Raw genomic sequence first — 18,001 nt, forward strand, 5'->3', positions numbered from 1 at the left:
AAAACCTTTTCAAAATGACAGTAGAAAATGTTTTAGGAATATCAGTTCTTCACAGTGGTGTTTTTTCTCATAATAAATATTGACAAAAGTTAGAGTTTCCTAAGAAATCTGGTAATACACAATAAATTTTTCATTGCTACATCTGTCAGATATGTATTAAAAATTGGAAGTTGTGGCTTATCAGTATCTATGTCACAAGGAAGGGATATAATGAAAAATTTAGATTAGAAAGGACCCCTAGAGGTCACTGAATTCTAACTCCTATTTAACCAAGGGCTGAATTAATGTCATGTCCTGCTGCTCAGAATATTTTTCAGTAAAATTTTGAAAGTTTTGATAAAGATCCTTCAAACTTTCTGAGCCCCTGATCCAGCACTTTATTCTTGTCTTGATGAAAGTTTTACTTAAGTCCAAGTAAATCACTAAGGAGAGCCTACATTCACTTGCAAAAGAACTATTCCTTTGTTCTTAATATTTTGGATTTTACTTTCTTTAGGAAAAAAAGCCCACACCACACATTTACCAGAAATAAACTGAACACATGACATTTTTAATGAATTTTCAGAGTATTTTTAATTACCTTTTTGAATTCTCCTGTCCTTTGATATTCGCACAGCATCATGTCAAAGAAAATTGGGATTGTGGCTTTTCGTAGTTCAACTTCTGGAATAAGAGTCATTTCCAAGATGGGTCCAACCATCCCCGGAATAAAGCAAATTTTATTCTGGCCTTAAACAGAAACACAAATCAGGTATTTGAGAGGAGAGAAAAAAAAAACCCAATATTTTTAATAGGAAAACTTTTAGGACTTGCAATAATTTAAAGCGGTGTTTTAAAGTATCTGTGCTGATGAAGTCTTACGACTTAGTCACTCATCTCTATTCTTTCTCATAAACGGAAAGCATGTTAATGGATACAGTCTCATTCTAGGATGCCAGAATTCAGTGCCAGAAATAAGCATATATGCCAGCTGAGTTGACATTTTCAGTGAACATTTCAGTTTCTCAGCTTTTGACATCTTTTAAATACTGAGAGTAGAAGGCAGTAAAAAACCCTAAGAATGTCCCCAATTCTATCAGTAGGACAGCACCACACAACAATGTCACATGGTGTAGCCTTTCTAGCTTATGAAGGAGAAAAATGTTACTTGCTTTCAGATCTGAATAACATAAAATAATGCAACCAATACAACAAACCAACCAAAGCATCAAACATTGGAAGCAATAATAGAAACACTAGCTATTACAACTCAACTCTTAAACCCACACAAAATTATCTTGTAGCACAACTGTTCCATCAGCTGCCAGCGAAAATCCAAATCTGCATAAACAGCCAGATCCAAGATGTTCTTCAAATGTTGCTTGTTTCTTGGGGAAGAAAAACATTTGCTATGTGGAGCAGACCACCAGCAAAATCCAATGACCTGTGTAAGAACGTCAATACTGCCCAAGGCTTTTAAGGAGATAAAAAATATTCTTATAAGTAGGTATGACCACACTTGTTCTGTAATTAAAAAGGATTCTGATTTTCCTCTTATATGGGTGCCATACTAACTCTAAGCATAACTGAACTGACTTCAACAGTTTTATGCAACATTATTTTTTCTCCCACTCATGTTGTTTAAAATCTTTATTAATCCTAGTTAAATCAGTAATGTCAATAAGATTGAAAAGAATCTTACGACTAACTTCCAACACTTATATGTATTAGGCCTTAGAGGTCTGTAATTTTTGAAAACCATAGAAATTCATGTGTTATGTAGCTATCCATTCACCTCTATAAATCTTCACTTTCCCAAGCAATCCCCTAGTATGAGTAGAAAGAAGAAACTTATAGCTAAATGATAGCAACACTTATTGCTCGACTGAGAGACTAACATCACAGTTATAACCAAAAGACCTTAACACACAACTTTAAATAAATACATAAATAAAAAATATTTTTAAAATTAAAAAATTTATAAAGCTTTTTGAAGATAATCCTGCCATCAGCAACTGTTATTTCCATTTCAGAAATCATGAGTAACATTTCCTCAAACCTTAAATGACTGAAAAGGACAAAGGAAGATACTCTGCCCTAGAGAACATGGCAATTTTATTTAGAATTTGAAAGGCACTACAGAGGTCACGGTATGAGATTCTTTGACATGCATTTGCCTGTTTCAATCTTGTATGTTTATCCATCAAAAGTGGTTTATACTTCAGATGTCCTACTGCTTTTCAGCAGGCAGATTCCTTTTTATTAAAGCTACAGAGGGAGTCTGAAAATTATAGAAAATAAATGGAAGGGGCATTATTTATTAAGAATTATTGCACATTAGTTTGAAAAAATTCTCTCTGCCTCACTTTTTCCATTTGGTATGTAAGAATATTATTTAAATAAAGTAATAATGCATGTGGATATCAGAAAACAATATTTTGGTCTTCAACATTATGCTAGACAAAACTGTTAAAGGTCCTTACAGTTTTAAAAAGCCATTGTGTTTACTGTCTTTGACATGGACTCTCAGATTCAGCCTGAGTAGGATGCAAACAGGAAAGCTCAAATACACAGATCTCTTGTACTTTGTAGTAAAATGAAAACTTGAACTTTTATTTTAAGAAACAGATGTTAATGGTTCTAGGATCAAAAGTTAAATTGAAAAATTTTAATTCCAGATTTACACCTAGCAGTATTAAAAAGGACAACAATGGTGTTAAATTAGAAAGTGAATGACCATGCTGAAAACATGTTTGAGAGCTCACCATTTCATCAGCAAAAGTATCAAAACCTTTAAAATCCTGACTGCGTATTTTTGATACACCAGAGTATACTGATGCATAATTTTTTTTCTACTAAAAAATAGTAAAAGAAAATATCTAAGAAAAGAAAGATTGAAAGGGGTATATATCACAAGAAGGAGTATGAACAACGTGATGGAAACATCTGAAATCTCCAGGCAAGCACTGATACACTGGCACACCTAAAAACTAGCAAGTTTAACAGAGATCATAAAGAAATTTCACACATCCTAACATAAGAATTGAAAAAAAAATTCCAGGGTAAAACAAATAGTCTACATAAGTTTGGATAATAATAAACCATCCCTTTCAGTGCGTTTTGAAAATCACAGCTGGCTTCTTTGTTTAATAATATAGGGTAATATTATGCCTCTCCATAGCTTAGTTTACCTCGCAACATTGCTGAGTCAGAGGTTCACACACTGCAAAACTTACTTGACCGAGGCAGGGTGAGAGGAAAGGTAGTTAGTAAAATGTAAACACACTAAGGGGAGAGTCAGGGAATTCCTCTTGCCTCTGCAGCAAGCATTGACACCCCATGAGGGATGAAAATGTCCCTGTTTGGAGATAGTTTCTTAGCAATAGATGTGGTATATTAGGGAGACGGGGAGGTTTGCTGCACTACATTGTATTTATGAATAAACCAGCAAATTACGTGGAAGAAGAAAGCATACAGCGCACCATGCACATTAATTCTGTACGTTGATTTCTATACAGAATAAGCTATATGCTTGTTCCATGCTCGAAGCTGAAGAGCTGTCCTTCAGTGTTAACGCTGACACCATCCCACTGGACATTCCATTCCAGTATAAATTTCTGAAATTTTTTTTCAATGAAACAAGCAGTGGATTCAGTTGCAATTAAGCTCCTTTGCCTACTCACCAAGTTTGTACCACATGTCACGGATAGCAAAGCCAATTAAACGTCTCATATCTCCATATCTAGGAAAAAATACAGAAGGTATTGTTATCATTATCTTTATCACCATTTTACTACACAATAAGAGACATAAGCTGAAGTATACATTTTTGCTTACTTGTTCTGGATTTTGTTGTATTTTGCATGGGAAAAGTTTTCTAGCTGTAGTGAATCTTGGGTAATAAAAGCCACAGCCAAATGAAAATAGTTGTTCCAAAGCTGTAAATTGAATATAAGGAAATTATAATAGTTTTGAGAAAAGCAGGAATAATATTAAGCTAAGCATAATGCTGAATAATTTACAAAACCAAATGATGCAAGCAGTATAAGATTTTTGTATTATGCAAAGATGTACATCATTAGCATTATGCAATTAGCAGAAAAGACAGATGAATTTTAATAACCACCACTACACACTTGCTCTTAATATTGCACAGCAACTGAATAAATATTGCTAAAAAAAGATTCATATGAAATTCATAGCTAACAACATTAAACCATGAACCATAGCAGGACTAGTGAAATACATTACATGCCAGTGAATCTTAACAACCTGGAGCTAAAGGCACCCAGTGTAATTACACTGTATTTGAGAACTACTTCAAAAGGTATCTACTGTCACTTCTTTGGATTCTAATTCAATCACGATTTGTGTGAAATTCCACTATATGTTGTTAAGAGCTGTCTACATGAAACAAGGACAAAATACATCCCTAAATAACTACTAATAGTACTGAGTCATGTACTTGAACTAGAAGAAAAACCCATGTATTTCCAGTGCACAGCTCGCTCTTTCTGAAAGCAAATTACTTGTTCCTCAGACAATCAAAATGAAGTACTTCTCTCACATGCTAGAGATGGAAAGGGAAAAAAGAAACCACTACAAAACACAAATTCAAGGAAGTAAACACTATTCTCAGAAGCTTCTAAGCAGTCAGCAATAGCTTTAGACATTTCTTTTAAAAATATAGCTGCATCTAAAAATATGCATGGTGGGTAACAATGAGACAGTAGAAAGGCAATGGTAAATGTATTCAGGATGGAAAGAAACCATATAGCGTTATTACAGAGCTCTTAATTTTTATGGTGAAATACAACCCTAGATTGGGAACCCACACCAAACAGCCTGGAAATAGTGTTTCATCAAAAACTTAACCGACCTCTGGCCTTTATAACCTGGAAGCCCCTCTTGGGCACAAATAACCAGGAAAAATAGAGTAACACACAGAGACACAGACAAAACCCCAGATATTTCCCAGACAACATAAAGTTCTCAAACATCCTCTATAATATGAATTTAATTTATCCCACCCTTCGAGGCCCAGCTAAAGCTCTCCTTAGCAGGCTTGCTTATTTAAAAGCCCTTAGGAGGGCTGTTTCTGTCTCCAAGTATTTACAGTCCAGGGAGCATAGTTAACCCTGGTGCAGACACACAGATTCCAGTAGCATTTCATTGGAGACAGTTATTAATGTTACATATTACACCATTCAAAGATGCTCCGAATTCACCCAAACGAATCACAGCCTTATTAAAACCTACATTTTTATATGAGCACTAGTAGGGCAGCACCTTTTTCCCCCCTTAATGCAAACATTTAAATTATGTTCATATCTAATTTTTGACAGTATACTAGTAGTAAATACTAATTCCGAGCCTTTTCCCCAGGATAAATGATATTTATGCCCTGAAAGGACTTATCAATGATTTTAAAAGATTAATTTTACCAATTTAGAGCTTTCAGTCCCTTGAGAAGCTGTATATATTGGTGTGAAGAGAAGATACTTTGCATATGTCAATTACACCAGCAAAATGAATAATTTCTCAAATCATTCTAGCTTATGGGGAGAAAAATGAAGCCTTATTACTGCAGTTAACTATCTATTTATTCATTTAATAGCTCCAAGTTCAATGCCACCTTTGTCAGAGTCACACTCTAAGGACTCAATATCCTTATTTATAAAGTAAGTTGCCTTTCATCCTCAGACTACCCTATGACGGCTGAAAAAAATACTATACTTTGCATTTCAATAGCAGATCCAAATTAAAGACTCGCAAGCTTTTAAGTACCAAAACTAACTTTAAAACCCTGTGAGGAAAAGTAGTCTCTCAATAGTGAAAAATGGCAGAAGCTGATACAAAAAGATATTAAAAAAGCAACCCCCCCCCCCCCCAAAAAAAAAAAATGCTTCTGAGGCCTCGTTTGTTTTCTCTTAAGCCCACAATAACATTTACAGAAGCTTTGCATCTGAACATCCAGTTACCTAGCATGTGGCAGGGCTGAAGCACCACAGCAACAGGAGAGGACCAGAACCCTGATGCTCCAATTTGTGCGATACTTAGTGGCTTTGCTGCTTGTTGACATGAACTCCAGTGCTGAGTAGTCAGCTAGGCACAGAGCACTGGAAGAGTGCACTGGAGCTGCGGTGAACCCTCTCTGTAATGAGTTATCAGTGATTCATTGCAAACTCCTACTGAGATGCAGCATCTGACAGTAGCAGCACAGGCTGGCCTGGTGTGTGGTAACCCTCCCAAACACGGCGACTCAGCTGGCTGAGCGTGGTGCTCAGCACGCATCGTGAGGAGATCTGTGAACACCCCTCTGTGTAAGGCTACGGTAACTTCAAGAAGAGGATTTCTCACTCCTTTCTTTTTTTTTTTTTTTCTTAATTTTCTTTTTTTTTTTTTTCCCCTCCAGAAACAAATGGTGGCTTCCACCTAGAAAATGTTACAGCCACCATATTAGAAAATGTGGAATTAATTTAGTAAGAAATTTCAAGCCATCTCACAAAGAGGACATCTGGATGATTGTCCAGGATAACTACCAGAAGTAAACACTATTGCCTCCTCCCTCGTACACACCTCTGAAGCCAATGCCTGTTTTGCACCATTGCCCACCTTTCAGCTAGTGTTTTCTCTACTGACATCTTTGCTCAATTCTCTTTGATAATGCAGGAAAAACATGAAGTCTTTGGAAGACTTTTGAATTTCTGACAAATTACTGCAGATATTAAATGTACCCTAGCATTTCATAAAACAGACAAGATGACAGTTTTGTTGAATTTTTTTCTTTTGATATTATGGTGAAAGCAAGCTCAGCCCCTTGAAACCAGCAGACATAATACATTTCAGATACTGGGTTCATTACTCTGATTTTGTCAAAAAAACGGCACTTACAAACTTTCTGCATATATGCATAATTGCAGACTACATGTAGCTACCACAGCTATTGAGCTAGGTTAGCTAGAAAAAACATTTCTGAACCTTTGAATAACATCTATAAAAAATGATCCATTGATTTCTAGGCTATATGACATTCTCCATGTGTGACTGTTTTAATTCAGTAATGTTCTCTTTCACATATTGGAATGCATTTCTTCATCACTTAAAACTAAATAATTTAAAAGAAACGTATTTAAGTATTTTTGTGAGCCTTTTGAGAACAAATAATTTTAAACAAATTAGTAGCAACTTGTGGTTTAAATTCATTAACTGGATCAACCACAGATATTGAAATTCAGTCACAAAGATAGCACACATGGCTGCATCATGCAGTCTTAAAATTCTAAATTCATGAAATTATTCTGGATTTTCTGTTAGAATATCACACTAGAAAAATACAAATTACTAAACAGAATCATAAGCGGAATGTGAAGGCTAAAATTCGGAATAACTCACAAACTGATAAACATTAAAATTAAGTAAAGCAAGCATTGCATTCTGTTTAAGTGGAGTCTTAACAAATACAATTTTCAGAGTTACAACTCATTCATAAATTCTGGAAGTTATAAGCACAATATTTAGGGCTTATTCCTGTGGTATGAAGCCTGGTTCATGACAGGTATAGTGTTTCTTTGGGGTGGAAGACAGAGTATTAAGCATCTCAAAGTAAAAAATTATGAAAATCATTTGGGACCACTACCAAAATATCTTTGCATGGTTATTTACTTCAAAAGGACAGAACAAAGGTAAACAATTTTCATGTTAATGAAAAGAAGTTTACAGAAGCTTTGAAGAAACACAGCACATTATATAAACCAACAAAAGTTTGGTTTATATGTTTTTAGCTTGTAAGTATTTTCATGCCATAATCCTATTCTCTCCTTGGTTTTGTCATATGCTTCTTGCTTAATGATGCAGTTTAAGAACAATACTTGCAAATACTTCTACTCCAGACATCTACCATTCCTTCTTGGAAAACATCCCAAACCTCTAAAATAAGACGCTTCCCAAGTCCAGTGAAAATTAGTTTCATGTATGCAAAATTTTCTAGAATTTATGTCGTCTGGTTTTTTTTCATTCTGAGCAAGGAGTTCAAAGTCCAAAGAAATTTGCAGATGAACATCAAAAAAGTCAATTACTTACCACAGGTTACTCTAGGAAGACCCAGGTACATGTTGGTAGAAGGATCGAAGACAAACTTTAAACTCTGAAGTTTGATAATTTTGAAATGCACAATACAATATACAACATATAAAAATATGACAATTCTAATATTGCTAGTACAGTTAATACAGGCGGCACTAAATATGCACTTTTATCAGTGATCTCCTAGGGTTTTCTAGAATCTCTATCATTATCATATATATATATATATATATATATCTTTGCCCAATGTATTGCATATTTTTCCCTGTACATTTATAATGCAGTGAAGCTTTTCATCTTGGGATTTCTAACGGAAGATTTAAAAATAAAAAATAAGTTGCACAATTCTATTTGTGATGCTAAAATACATCTGATTCCTGCTGAATTATTAATGGTGCATAGTGCATGCAAGAAAGATAGGAAAAACATGAAAAAATAAGCTGCCTTTTTTTTTTTTTTTTTTAAATCAGACTGACTGCAGTTGCATGCAGTCACTGAATGGAAATACTTACTACACAGAGCAAGACTTCTAAAACAAAACCTCATGGAGCCATGAGCTGACAGTGACAACAGAGAAAAGTAACATCTAGCTAATGACATCAGCTGCTAACAGAAGCAAAATATGCCATACGAGGTCTGCATATGTTCTATAAAGGTAACATGCACATTGGAAAATTTAACTGAAATTTTGAAGTGAACCATTAAACACTGTTATCTTCATTCTTCTGTTGATGGAAGACTGGCTTATGGTGCATTCAAACGAAATAGAGGAAAAAAATGATGACTTGCAAGTTTAAATAGGATTTCTGCTGGTGAAAAAAACCCACCAATAAATAACAATAAAAACCAAGAACCAACAAACCCAAAGCCCAAAACCTTCTTTCCTAGCTCTGCATTCATAGAAGTGAGGAAACCATTGACAGTTAAGACATGTCTGGTAAATAAAATGTCAATTAATTATTGCATTTCTATATAACAACCAAAAAAATATTAATTCACAGTTGAACGTAATTTTTATTTCATACCTAGATCTCTATATCCACATGTGCAAATACTATTTGGCTTAAAAAATGCACTACTGTCCAATACTTGCTTCCTTAAAAATTCTTGTGAATCAAATGGCAAATCAAATAGCTGGACATTCTTCAGCATAAAATAGAAATGGGTGTACAAAAAGCAATATTTATTTTTGGGGGGTGGGGTTAAAGGTATTTAGACTGCTTATGGAAAGTCACATTATTCCTTCATTATTCACTTTATCACCCTGAGGGCTATCTTTGAGGTATGCATATAACATTTTGTCTTGAAACACAGAAGTTTTCAGTCAAAATAAAGTAGCATTTTTTGATTGAATGAGATGGTACAATTACCACAAAATGTAAAAGAGAAGTGTACTGAAAAGTCCCAGAATTGTCCTATTTACCACAGATGAAATATACTTCTCAGGCATTTTTTGAGGATAATATGAATGTATATATTGTATGAACCACACAGTTTTTGTTATAATTAATCCCAAGAAACCAAGGTGACTTTCAGGGAATATTTTTTTCCAAAATATATTTTGCAGCTTTTAATGGGGTTTTGTTGTTGTTGTTTTTTAAGTCTGCAGAAGAACCCATCTCAACTCATACATCCTAAATCCAGAATTTACACGTTATGGTGTGTCTGTTCTACCATGCTGCAAAAGCGCAGCTGCAAAGCAGTTACCTGGATGGGTTGTCTGATCCCCACATTTGAAATTGGCAATGACAATATTGTATTTGAAATATGGCAATGACAATCTGGAATTTAAAGAAGTGTTCTCTGCATAAACGGATTCAGTGAACCAAACTTACTACATACTAAGGCAGAAAATTTAACACATCACTGCTGTGCTGTGCATAGTTTTGGTGTTTGAAGTATATAACAGCTTCATCACTGAACCTATGGCTTGAACTTTATGCATAGCTTTAAAGATTTTAACAACTGTTCATCAGATATTCCACATCCTTTCACAGGTCTTTAAATGATACCACTTCTTTCCTTTCTGCCTGAATCACATAATGAGTGCAAGGGAAAAGAACAAAACAAAAACAAAGTCCAGGAACCTTTTTTCCTCCATTTAACAAGTCTCAACAGAGTCACAAAAAATGTCTTCATTGCTTTTGTCTAGGTTTAAAAAACCCTTTTTTAGCTCCTTAATTACTTCATAGTCTACTTGTTTTGTTTCATTAGTTTGCTATATTTTATCATGTAATCACTCACTCTAGTGAAAAAATCCTTCGATTTACTTCACTGCTTTAAATTGCCTTTTTAATTATTATTTTTAAATTAAGATATTTCTTCAACTATTTGTTAATAATCAGATTTGAAAACACCATCCTACATACAGTATGAATCGTTCACTTGTTTACAAAGAACTTAAAGATGTAACTTTTTTTTTAATCACTGATATGTAGCTCTATTTTCCCCATACCAATATATTCTATTTCTATAGCTTAAATCAGTAATATTAAAATAGTTGCCTCTGGTTTAGCTTCCCAAGTCTTGAGACATTGTTTTTGCTGCATATGCTCAGTAACGATCTGAACTTTACTCATCCTTTTTTCTTTGAAACCAGAAATCAACAGTGCACATCCTCCTAACTGGAGACAAGATTGCCTGAAGGCTCTGCATACTAAATCACCGGCCCTTGAATAAATATTTCTTATTTTGGGCTGGATTTTTGTGTGGATTTTTTTGAGTGAAAATCCATTTATTTCACAGAAACTTTATATGCAATAATTTACTGAAGTCTTTAGATCTGTAGTAGTCACTTATATAACACAGACATACAACATCTTTCCAAAGTCAGATTAAATTTAGATGCACAGCTGCTATTCCTTATACCAGGTGAAACAGCTGGACATTATTTGTAAAACCCATTGGACGAGCTCACCAAAATCTCTGGCAGGTTCAGCAATAGCAGAAGCACATTTCAAGATCCCATTTTTCTGGAGTTCGGAAAAAGAGCTGAGGTGAAGTTGCACTCCACAGTACACGGTTGCCTCAGTTCTGATTTTCAGAAGCATACCCCAGCCTTGCTGTAATCAGTATCTGGCCCACTGGTTATAGTCACAAGGGAACCTACTGGTGCTGCGTACCCAGCCTCTCCGGTGGCACTCGGGGACCTGACCAAAACACACCGAGGCTCGGAGTGCTGGGTGGGCTGCTCTGGCTCCACCCGGCCACAGGATTATCAGGTTTAGCTCTGCACAACACTCAAAGTTATGCTACTTCGAAATTGCCTCCTGGATCAAAATAGCAAAGGCAAGATTTTTGTTCCAATTCCTGATATTTCTATGTGCATACAAATCAAAATAGAAATATAGCTACACAGTAGCTACGAAGTGAGGTATTTCATAAACAGAAGCTTTGCATTCACTTTGAGTTAACCACTGCTCGCGTTTGCTTACAGCCAAGATATATTCATATTAAAAAAATATATACCATGTCTCTGTCTCTCATTATTTGCTTATTTTCTAATTATGCAGAAAAATTTTCTTGGACTACAGAAAATATTTCAGTACTCGTGCTATTAGAGAACAATCCAAATAAGTGCAATCCACACGAAAAATTACACCACCAAAACCAAACTTCCCTCAGCCAGAAAGGACATAACAAAGAAAAGTGGATTTATACTGCAGAGTAGAAAGATTTCAGCTATGACTTGAAAAGAAATATTTATTAGAAAAATTAGTTGAGCCTATTCTTTCTTCTACTCCTTCCCATTTCCACTCTTTGTTCCTGTCCATTATGCCTCACTATGGAGCATTTAAGAAATTTTTGTAACTTTAAGGATAATATGGTCTGTTTAGGAAAGACCCAGACTGTTATTACCATAAAAGGTTTTACAATACTTAGGCAAAATTCTTGGTAGAAATTATTTGGATAAAGTTGATCCTCAGAAAATGAAGTAAGTGCACTGAAGGACCTTTCAAGTTTCTCATTTCATTAATAACATTTGCAGTTTTAAGTACCTCTCTATATTCAAGTTTTTACAGTCTGAATAGTGTCAAGACACTGATTTATGGATTTTTTTCAAAAAATGTAAATATGAAAAAAACAGTAAAAGAACCATTAGAACATTAAAATATTCACATAGCCATGATCTGAATATGTACAGATAATAGTAGGAAATAAAATTTTAATTTTTAATTAAGAAAATTATGTAATATGCTTTGCATTATTCAGACCTTCTTCAGTCCCATAGCAGCTTTTTAAATAGGTATATTTAGGGTACTGTTAGAAGGTTTTCAGAGCTTTTATTCATTGAAGTAAGGTATCGCCCTGACTTGTACTTTTAGGGCTCTTGTGAAAACTACAAGGGTACTACAATTCCTTAGAGGGCACAACTTATTTACTATAACATTGTTTAGCTTACTCAGAGCCTCCAGGTATTTGACAAGTCATGAACGAAAGACCAAGCATTAACAAATTCTCTTGAACTACAAGGTTCAGTGCTGAACTGTAACATCCCTGGTTAGCTGGTAACATTCTGGAATGCACAGAACTGTTAGAGGAAACTGAATCTGAAAAAAGTTCCAGGTTTCGACTGCTGCTTTAACGTTTGAAAGAGGCAGTACAGACCCTAATAAAATTGTGGCAGATACAGTCTTCACAGTAGTCTGCGTGGGTTTGGTAACCTACACATACTGATGTTCACCAGACATATTTTATTGGCTTTTAAAAACTACTGAGACATTTTGCAGTAAAAATGATCAAGTATTATAGAAACGATAGGCTACAATTTGGTTGTTAATAAATTGATGTAGCCTAAGAGAGGTTATATCATACGTCAAAGATTTGTGAATTTCCAGCAGAGGTATTGACTAAAAAACAAGTTTTAAGTTTGTCAGAAGAAACATCTTTCCCTACAATTCAAAATTCTTAACATTATACATATATACATCTGTAAAGTCACACTTTTTTAAGGTACACAATTTTTAATTAAAAATGAGAAAAAATGTCTAAGTTTCATAACTGGAGGCCACTGTAACTGAATATAAATTGCAAGTTTTACCTTTCTTTTTGCTATCATCTTTCAAACTCATCCTGTATAACCACTGAAATGACTGCTCTGCAGCTATCTGTGACCAAGGCATGTTATGCAAAGGACCAAGAGACCGATACCCGAACAGTTTTTAGCATAGTAAGCCTAAATATTCACATGCAGGAAAGCAGAATCACTTAAAACAGATCACAAATTGCAAGATTAACTGTAAAATATAAAACCCAAGAAATGAAGGAGGCAGAATTCTGAACTTTCTCTGAACTTCATGGCTAGTTAGAAAGTTATGATCTAATGAACAGATTAGATCTTCATAATCAGGAAGCATTTTTCAAACTAAAAACATTTACTCTTAATCACAGTTAATATAAGCGAAATAAAGTAATTTTTCATATTGTACTTTGTTAGTGTGTTTTCTGCCTATAGCACACACCATAACCAAGCCGCCTTTAGTGACAAATCCTGATTCTAAAACTGCATTTGTTTTAATAACAGTTTAATGAACATGAAAACTACAGACGTTTTCATCTGAAGCAAGCCAAACATATGGTAAAATTAATGACAAAATAGTTAAGTTATGAAGAATGATATTGAGCAAACCAAAGAAAAAACAACCCTAATATAAAATTATTTCAGAAATAACTACAAAAAATAAAATAAAAAAAAAAATAAAAAAATAAAAAAAAAAGAGGGAAAACCACACACACACAAAGGGGAAAATAAATAAAGATAGACCTGCCAGGGAAGACTACAAGTTAAAAATAAAAATAAATACTAAGTGCTAAATACTCTAGGAATCCAAGTTAATCTCTTTCTGTCCTACATACACAGCAGTGACATTGTAAAGGCTACGTGCATTACATCAAAGATTGCCTTTCTGAATACACTTGGCTGGCTAAGAAATAAAAAAGAGCTTTCTGCTTGCCAGTTCTGAGAGAATCACGGTACAAAATACTCCATTTGGGTGCCTTAGCATAAATAATCAAAGTATGATTTTTATGTCATAACAAAGATGACCTAATCCTGCCACACTCAAATCAACAGTCGTTTTGATACTGATAAAGTACCAGGAGGGGCTGTGACAGACCAGAACAACCACACCTGCATGGACTACCTCAACTTAGCTAAAAGGCCTAAATACTTACTTGGACTTCAAAATTCATATTCTCCAGAAATTTCTGGTTCATTGTCTCTGCAAATTTGTTGATGGCTCTTAAGAACACCCTAGAAAAGAAAAGCAATGATAAAGCAATGATACAGATAGATTAATGTAATCTCTGGAAATCTGTTCCAACCACATATCTTATCAATGGAAACATATTTAAACACTGAACACGCTAGAAGCATCAATGTTCACATACATGACCACAGTAGAGGACATTCTGTGCAATGGCATGCTATTTATGGTCTGTTACACATTAAAAAAAAAAAAAGTTTAAGCACACAATTGTCAAAAAGTTTCTTGATCTCCGTTGAAAATTTCAGACATAATTTCTTTTCTTCTACTACATGCCGCATTGCATTCTGGAGAAAACAGACAGCAATTCTTTCAAACACAATTTTACCTTCTATTTGACAAAACCGAATAATTTACGAGAGAGTTATTGCCGCCTCCACATGGTTTGACAGCTGAAAGCGTTCCTGTACTTACATTATTAGTTTGGAGCTGCCACTGCATTTTCCCAATTAAAAGATGCTTTGTGCAGCTTTTTGGTTTTCTCACAGGTGGGGAGGGGAGGATGACACCCCTGCCCATCTTTCTCCTCAGGTTGATTGTAAAAACACATTCAAAGCTGAGTTAATATAGAGTTATTTCTTCCATGAGGAAGAGTGCAAACATTAGCCCTCTAGCTTGAAAAGCAGCACCTATTTATGCTCTTTATTAATGCAGCAAGAGTAAGTCATGTTTCTAAAGCTAATTTCTTTGTCTAACTTTCCAGCACAGTACATTTGTAATACAAAAATCAACTGTATCTCTAAATATTTATAAAGTTTATTTAAATAATTCATTTTCATTCAATTTACAATTTTGAAAGCAAGTGATCCATTTCCCTCTGCCCCATATATAAAATGCAAAAAAAATTTAAGTTGAAATGTTTCTATGGCAAACACTGTGGGGGCAAACATACTGTAACCCGAAACAGGTGAAAACAAGAAAAAACAATCCTAACTGTTCAAAACCAATGACTGTCATCTAGCTATCACCTACAGCAACAGGATCTAATAATTATAACAGGTCCACAAAAAAACCCACCATCTCAGTATTCAGTTGCATCAGAAAGAGCAATAACTCAATAATTAGAATTATTGGCAAAAGATTATGAGACGACAGGATATCCCTACGTTACTCTCAATGTTGCATCCTTGTGTTGGATTCTGTGTGATGTCCTGGTCTCCCATTTAAAAAAATAAAACAATTACAAAAACAAAACAAAACAAAAAAAAGAGAGAGAGAGAGAAAACAAGCAAATGTGACAAAGAAACGATTAGGCACATTAAATGGATTGTGCCTGACATCTGGTTTCTTTAGTCAGGGGACACTATGTGACTGAGGAGGAATATGGCAGAATCTATAAAACTGAAAGTACCATGGAGATGAGAAACTTACAGTTCACTGTTTCTCATACAAACACTGGAGAGCACTGAACAAAAAGAGAATGCACATTCAAAATAAGCAAAAAGAGAGAGGTTTTATGCTAATCTTGCTCAGCTATGCAGTTCATTTCTACAGGATGCTGTGAATGCCTGAATTTTATACTGGCCAGTGTAAAAGTAGCCAGACACATCAAAGACCAAACTGAAGGGAGGAGTACTGAATGTCCTTGGTCACTGCAGCCTGGGAGAGCACAGCAGTGCTCCTTCTTCCCAGCTCTGCTGTTATACTGTTCCCTTGGCAGCCTCTTCCAAACCACTACCAGAAACAGAATAGTCAGTGACATGAATTTTAGTCTGATCACCAAAATAACCCCCAAAATTTCCAAGGGCTAGATTCAGATCCTTAATGAGGGAGGTAAGACAAAAGTTCAGCTTTTGGCAGGCTTATAACAGGGAATCCTATTTAATGACTAAACAACAGTCCAAAGAAGTGTCCTACTTCGTTAGGGCAACAATTTGACTGGCTAGATTGAAATCCTTTGTTACAATTATGGTTTTCCACAAGGAACAAATTCTTTGCAATAACCTAAAGAACAACATTTTCTTTCCATCCATGTAACATTCCTCTGTACTGTTGGTGTGATCAAGGAAATAAATAATTTATACATGGTGTTACATCTTGCAAAGTCCCTTTTTTTTTTTTAATGTGATCCAAAGGATACCATGTTTTCAGCTACTACAGTAACTGTGGCATTGGAGGGTAACAGACTTCTAAGGATGCTGTGCTACCCTTACTGCATCATCCCACACATTTGGATGAGTTTCTTTCCAATAGTCTAGGGCATAGTCTGATCAAATTTTTAAACAATAGCTCAGCTAATCCTGCCAGATGGATTAAGGGTCTGATCTGAGTGTCATCAAATCACCTCAAGTTCAAGAAACCTAGTTTTGCTCAATACAGTTCTTGCAGGTTATCACCACTCTCCTAAACCACCTCTGTATAATCATAGAATCACCCTGTGAATCCACTGCAATTGTCACCTCTGTTGGCCTGAACAGGCTGTTGTACTTACTTTTCAGCCTTTTATGTGATCAGGTCTTATTCTGGAAAATGCTGCCCCACACTACCCACAAGAAAATAAACACATTCTTCCCTAACACTTTACTTGTATGGGTACATTTATCTCTACAAGACTGCCTGATGCTTGACACAAACAGTTTAATATTTGGCAAAAAAAAAAGGGGATTCTAAAAAGGATGGTCTACATCAGACAGCACACAAAAAAATACACAGCTAGGCAGAATCACGGACACCCACATGTTATTCTGTCTGTCAGCATCCCCATTACTCTTCTGAGTAGGAGTTTTGGGTCACGGCCTTTTCAACATCATCTTTTCTGTAGAACTACATTGCTGTAGATGCTTCTCTGATTTACCAAGTATATTTCTTGCCAATTCATGTAATCAAGTTTTTCAGCTCTAGCTTTCATATAGTAGCATTTCCCTTCACTCAGAAATTCCTTTCCGGGCGTGGGAGGGGGTGTCCTCCATTTTTGAAGCTTTTTTTATTTTCAAACTTCTGTGTATTTACACACTACTCCAGCACGCAGTGCAACGTGTCACCTAAAAATGCTGTTTGGGCAGAATCCGGTATGGTGCTGATAATTCATCTTACATTAAAACACCCTCACGCTTTTAGGTACCGTGTCTTTTAGCACAGAAATACCATGCAAGATACAGTAGAAATAATCATAACACAGAGATGAAATTTATTAGTGCAAATCTATTTCATGATATGGACATACTTGTGCATGTCGGTATCGTTGTTTTAAAGTTTTTGTGAAGAGCTTCTAGTTTAACCTTAGCTGTACAGAAAAAGCCCCAAGGACACCTGAGAAATACTGAGGTACATAATGTCCAGTAAAAATCACTGATAATATTAAAAATATTTACAGGGTTCTATATAATATGATTATATATGAGATAACTTATGTGAATATCCTTTTTATTTTTACAGATATTTTTATCTGACATAGTCGAATGATATATTTACAGGAAGCATGCAATACTTCCAGGCTGTCAAGTTCCAAATAGTTTCATGCATTTTTATTTTGCCTAAAGGGTGTATCTATTTCTGTCACTGGAAGTCACTCAGGCAGTAGCTTGAATGCTATTCCTGGCTCCTGCCCATGCCATGATGTCCTGACTAAATGATTTCATTTCTATATGCCTCAGTCTCCCCTTTCAGTGAAAAGGGGTATTAATTAACTAGCCACAAGTACAAAGCTGAACAGATATTTATAAAACACTGAG

At 35.1% G+C, this 18,001-nt stretch overlaps 1 protein-coding gene across 2 annotated transcripts in view; it reads right to left on the reverse strand.

Annotated features, from left to right (window-relative positions):
- DOCK2 (dedicator of cytokinesis 2) overlaps positions 1–18,001 on the reverse strand; it is a 197,745-nt gene that overhangs the window by 44,736 nt on the left and 135,008 nt on the right. For both annotated transcript variants that reach the window (XM_080399958.1, XM_080399959.1), the window contains exons 30-33: positions 14,239–14,317; positions 3,817–3,917; positions 3,663–3,721; positions 581–729 (exon numbers count right to left, since the gene is read on the reverse strand). In XM_080399958.1, the coding sequence (XP_080256084.1) occupies positions 581–729; positions 3,663–3,721; positions 3,817–3,917; positions 14,239–14,317 (388 nt within the window). The remainder of the gene's footprint in view (positions 1–580; positions 730–3,662; positions 3,722–3,816; positions 3,918–14,238; positions 14,318–18,001) is intronic.

Source organism: Falco punctatus, assembly GCF_963210335.1.
Source record: "Falco punctatus genome assembly, chromosome: 8".
In the NCBI taxonomy this organism is placed as follows: Eukaryota; Metazoa; Chordata; class Aves; order Falconiformes; family Falconidae; genus Falco; species Falco punctatus.